The sequence below is a fragment of the Rhodamnia argentea genome, chromosome 1 (assembly GCF_020921035.1).
Source record: "Rhodamnia argentea isolate NSW1041297 chromosome 1, ASM2092103v1, whole genome shotgun sequence".
Taxonomy (NCBI): domain Eukaryota; kingdom Viridiplantae; phylum Streptophyta; class Magnoliopsida; order Myrtales; family Myrtaceae; genus Rhodamnia; species Rhodamnia argentea.
Window position 1 is genome coordinate 2863871 of NC_063150.1, and position 5838 is coordinate 2869708.

Here is a 5838-nt window from a genome sequence, read left to right on the forward strand (position 1 = left end):
TTCGATTTTCCCGGGGCATGAATTGCAGAATTAATGACATCGGCGCTGGTGAACACACGTGTCACGCTGTGAATACACGTGTCATGTTACGGTTCGTTGGAAATTGTTGCTAAGCCAAAAAGGCCCCACACCAGACAACATGAGGAAAAAGACAAAATTGAGAGGGGGAGAGATGCGGCGGGTTAAGAGGAAATCTCAGCTGGAGCCTGGAGTTTCTAACTACGGCGGATGCGCTAGCTATGGATATAATGTACGGTACGATCGGATCTAATCATAGGTCTGGCCGTGCGAATATACCGTCTGTTCCTTTCTTTGTTCGGATTCTTTTTCCACCTGATCATTCTTTCATCCCCGCATATGCTGATCATGTGTTCGACCGCACCACAATTGTTGATCGGTGCTTTTTTGCCTTTCGTTGGACAAAAGACATGGGATCCTCCTTTCTTCAACCCAGTCGTAAATTAGACAGGACGATGGATTGGAATGCCTTATAGGACCTTCTAGGCCCGCCCACGGATGAGCGGGCCGGGCTCTGATTTTCTTCGAGACTCTCGAGTGCATGGATCAGGGCTATTGTTCTGGGCCCTAACCTGGTTCAAGCAAGACCTTCGTGTTAGGATTCGACACATAATAAAATCATAGTAAAACGTAAGCTAGAGAAAAAAATCGAAACACGAGATTTTATCATGGTTCATTCTTTAACTAGGGCTACACAGAGGATTTGAGTATAATTTGCACTCCGCACCTCTCGTTACATTACTCAATTACAAGCGACAAAGAGTATATATAATAATAGTTATTCATGAGTTCACGCTCAAACTACTAATGAAAAATTATGACGTAAATCGTAAAAGCCTTATATGTCCAAAGAGCGCTGCCTCCTTGAGATTCCATCGGGGCATGAACCCCGCTCGCTCAGAGTAAAGGACTCACGTGCTTTTCTATCGCAGGAGAGCATGAACCACACCCAATCCTTTAGGCCGCCACCATATTAACGGGGATAAGTACCATATGTGCAGAAAACCGTAAATTTCTGCAGATTCACTTTGGAACATAGAAATGCCCCTTTCAATTAAGTTAGGAACGAGTCAAGAAAAGGCAGAAAGAAGAAAGTGGGGGTGGGGCTGAGTCGAGACGTGTGAAAGCAGGCGCCAATATGAGCCCAAGTGGCAGACCATGGCCACTTTTAGACTATGGCTTATCTCCATGTGCTGCTTCAACTTTTTTTTTATTCTGCATGATAATAGTATTGAAATATCTAAACGCGCACTGACAAATGGCAAAATCGTAACAATAAATGAATTTATCGGTGTATGCTCATTATTGAAAATAAATTCGGTGACCGTCTGGCGATTTTGATTTGAAATAGTTATAAATTTGTTCTATGAACGTATGACTGTGATCCATATCTTTATTTTGATAATTCGTCTTTTGAAGTCATATGGGATTTGTCTGATTTGCAGTTATGATGCTTTGTTTCTTTCTTGTACTGTTGCCTAAATGAATGAAATTTTACTATGACAAAAAAAAAAAAAAAAAACAATCAAAAGAACATTATCATGTTGCCTTCTTCATTTGTATTTGATTAGACAAAGATAATCATAGCTTAAAAGACAGTGAAATCAAACGCCATGGAAAGACTCCTACTCCTAGTCCAAGAACAAGTACATTCCCACACATTTCTTGAGCTAATTATTGCTTTAACCCGCATAACCTTACTTAAGAGGATGATCCTCGACGACATGTTTTGGTTAACTTTTAGGTTTTAGCTCGGACACGAATCATGATCGATCGATTTGGCAGCGCTGGTGGGAGGGTGTGAGCGGCCATGTCTAAACTGGAACGGTCCTCAACTCGGCCGAGTTCTCTTCATCGTTCTCTCCGGAGATTTCCTCGAGCGACCGGCCCTTCGACTCCGGCACCAAGAAGGTGAAGACCATCCCGAGGAAGTTGATCACGCCGAGTATGATCAGGGTCTTCCTCACGCCGATCGCGCCCGCCGCGTACAGGAAACCGAACGCGCCCACCATGGCCCCGGCCTTGCCGGCCGCGGCGGATATGCCATGACACGTCGACCTGAGCCGCGCCGGGAAGATCTCCGCGGGGACCACGAATGTGGTGGCGTTGGGGCCGAAGTTTGCGAAGAAGAAGGTGAGCGAGTATATGATCACGAACCCGATCCGATTGTCCGGCAAGGTCCAGTGGTGGTACGGGATGGCCAGAGCGAACATGAACACGGTCATGAAGAAGAAGCCCATCAATTGGATTGCGAACCTTCCGATCTTGTCGATGAGCGCCACCGTGAACCAGTACCCTGGGACTGTGCTGCAGAGAGCGATCAGGGTCTGCGCACGCCCAATCCGGTACAACTCTTCTATGGCGTTCATGGTTTTCGCCTTTGGAATCCAACCGATGGCCGTGAAGATGTCTTTCTGGAAAAGGTTCTGGCTGTAGAAGGCAATGTCCAGCAGGAACCAGGTGCTCGTAGTACCGAGCAGGTGGAGGCCGTGGCGGCGGACGAACTGCTTCGAAAACAAGCCAAATTCGTTCGGTTGCGTCCTTGGCTGGATTTTCTCTGGCTCTGCTTCCAAATCGACTTGGAGAACCTTCGACATGTCGGCTGCGGCTTGCTTGGCATTCTTGGCCACCAGAGCGGTGTAACGAGCTGTTTCGGGCATTTTCATCCGCCAGTAATATGTGAGAGCGGCCGGAAGCGCGCCGAACATCAGAATCATCCGCCACACGTAGTCGGCTTGCGGGATGGTGGAGAGGCCCGGATTGACTTCATAGGCCGGAGCGTCATATCTAGCCTTGAATGCCGACGAAATAATTATAGCAACCATCCCTCCAGCCAAAATCCCGAAACCCTGCATCGCGAAAACGGCTGCGATGAAGGCACCACGAGTCTTCTTGTTCGCGTACTCCGACATGATGGTGGCTGAAAGCGGGTAGTCCCCGCCGATGCCGAACCCGAGCCAGAACCTGAAGAAGCAAAGGGTTGCCATCACCCCATTCGCTTCCTTACCGAAGGAGAGCCCGGAGGCAATGGAACAGAGGACCATGAGCATGAGGGTCATGCCGTAGACCCGCTTCCGGCCCATCTTGTCGCCCAACCACCCGAAGAAGATCTGGCCTGCAAGGGTCCCGCAGAAGGCGACGCCGTTGACTGCCGCCGCCACGTTGGAAGGCAGAGTGCCCGGGGTGGCCGAGCCAGGCACGGTGTAGTACAGGCGGCCGAGGAGCTTCGTCACGAGGGAGATGCAGAATAAGTCGTACGCGTCGGTGAAGAAGCCCATGCCGGCGATGACGATCGCGGTGAAGTGGTACCATTGCGTTTTGGCTGCATCAAGGGCATTGAGCACCTGCAGTTGTTCCTTAGCCATTTGATCAGCCCTTCCTCAAATTCCCCTGCAGCTGTTACATTCAACGGTAAAATCTAGTGAAAATCAGATGGAAAGTAAGATGCTGATGTGACCCAAGTATGGGAGAGGTGAGGAATCTTACGCAGTGACGGTGAAATCAACAGAGAATACGACGAAAAGAACAATAAGCAGACAATCACATGAACACCCTTTCCTGAATTTCTCTTGGAGACGTCACTTTCAAAAGGACAGTGACTGGATCAATAGTGAAAATTGAAGCATGGAAGACGAGCACGTGTTCTTTACCAAGTCAATAAAGTGAGACCGCGTGGTCGCGCTAGTGATTTATGTCTTGAATACGATTATGAGTTAATGATTTATGAATCGTGCTGTTCTCACATCATCTCAGATAAAAAAAATTTCCTGCGATGAAAGTGAAAGCTCTGTTTTTTATCCTAGCAAAGGAGCATATTTACCTGACGATATTGACCTCCTAGCCTTGATTTCACAGACTATGTGTGAATTATGAGAGGATAGAACAGGGAATGACAGAGACATGACTTTATACTATAAAGATTCATCCGAAAACTTGAAAAGCTTCAAAACAGAACCTTAAAATCTTCGCAGAGACGAGGAAAGCAAAACAGAGGCACACAAGTCAGAAAGAAGAAGGAAAAGCTGGGAAAAAGGAAGATCACAGAAAGCACAGATTCGAAGAACAACAGCTTGGAGAAAACAAAACGCGCCCCTTCTAAATAAAAATACAAAAAGATGGGGATTTCGAGCTTGATTCGTTGCAAATGAAAAAAGTGCGAAGTCTGGACCGAAGCAGTACCTGTGTTTGATCAGCGAGGGACAAGGAAGAAAAGCAGCTCTCTGCGTTTTCTTCTTCTTCTTCTTCTTCTTCCTCCTCTTCCTCTGTTTGAGCTTGACCTTTTGAGTCACTGGTTCTTAACAAGGTTGAGAGGGTACGACGCCCAATGCGAAAATTTAATGCACGCAGCGAGGAAGGAGAGGCGGAGTTCCAAGTCGCGGAGCAAGAACAGGAAACGTTACGCGAGGGATTTGAAGAGGGGTCAAGGTGCTTCGTACGTGTCTGAACTGCGACAACGTGGTACAAAGTCTCGGAGACAGAGAAAGAGGGAGAAAGAGGTCTGTGGCAGATGCAATGGAGGGAAGGGGGAAGGGGGCGGCTCGGTATTTAAGGGCAACGAGCACATACCTTCTAGAATTCGAAAATTTTAAAATTTTAAGAAATGCTTTCATGACAGTCTTATTAAAAACGGTACGATATCGATCGTATGTTCACATGTTATTATTCATATTTTATATAAAATACTTATTGATTGGTAGATCGTGTGATCAGAAGTAAGAGATAATCTTGTCAAACTCTTAGGTTAACAGCTCTTTCGTTAATTTTATAACTTTTTTGAAAGGTTGCAAAAGCTTTCAGCCTTAGCATTTTCATCCTAACCTGTGAACGCTTTTTACCTGCCGCTGATGACTTTACCCAAAAAAGGTTCCACATAGAAAGTCATGGCAGTGCTGAAAATTTGGCTCAGCTTTGGCTTTACCTTGTCTGAACGACCGTGGACTTGGGTGTGTGCTTTCCCTTCTCTTACCCGACCCGTCCACTTTGGTTGGCTCGAATTTACCTTGGCTCTGATTAACACGCTTTTTTTTTAGAGAAAATATCGTTGGAAAAATTAAAATTATGCTCCATTGTGGTATCGATATCCCGGACTTTTTTTCCATATCGTTCGATACGCCGATCCACGGTTCCGTTCAAGACACACTGCCGCTAGAAATTAGGAATGAGGGGTTCCCGATCTGATCCGATTCTCACAAAAAAAGGGAAACCGAACCGGTGGTCCCAATTCCCATTTTTTAGAACCTTGGACGGGGATGGCCACCTTCGAAATCGGGAACCAGGTCCGATTTGGTTCCCGAGCGATTTCAAGGAACCCGTGTTCGTGAGAAAATTATGCACATGTAATGTTAAAATCTCAACAAGAGCCAAGAAAAGAGAGCATTAAGCATTTACCTTGACAAGACGCAACTGCGGCCACGATTGGCTAAAACAGAGTGAGAGAGGGAGGCGAGAGTTTAGACTCAAGCTGAGATCTTGAGCGAGAGGCGTCAAGCAAGAAGAACGCGATGCGGGCAAGAGGGACTAAGCGAGCCGAGCGAGAGGCGCATGCGTGAGACGGGATTGAGCGAGTTGAGCGACGCTGGAGGCATCGAGCAGAGGCGCATGCACGCATGAGAGACCAAGGTTGAGCGGTCGAGCTCCTAGGGTGAGGCATAGAGACAGGATCGGCTCTTGGGACTTGCGAGTCACGAGAAAAGTGGAGACCGGAGAGGCAAGAAAAGAGGTTCAGTGCTGAAGTGAAGGAAAGCTAACCCTAAGCCAAAACAAGTAAACATTAGGTTTACTTTATAAAAAAAAATTTAAAAAAAAGACCGGTGTAGTCCG

General features: G+C 46.9%; 1 protein-coding gene across 1 annotated transcript; it reads right to left on the reverse strand.

Moving 5' to 3' along the window:
• Positions 1 to 1541: 1541 nt before the first annotated feature.
• Positions 1542 to 4515, reverse strand: LOC115743261 (low affinity inorganic phosphate transporter 1-like). Its single transcript, XM_030677983.2, has 2 exons — positions 4198 to 4515; positions 1542 to 3414 (listed from the first exon to the last, which is right to left on the reverse strand). Exon 2 carries the CDS (start codon positions 3381 to 3383, stop codon positions 1833 to 1835), a length of 1551 nt encoding a protein of 516 aa, XP_030533843.1. The 5' UTR covers positions 3384 to 3414; positions 4198 to 4515; the 3' UTR covers positions 1542 to 1832.
• Between the last annotated feature and the right edge of the window lie 1323 nt (positions 4516 to 5838).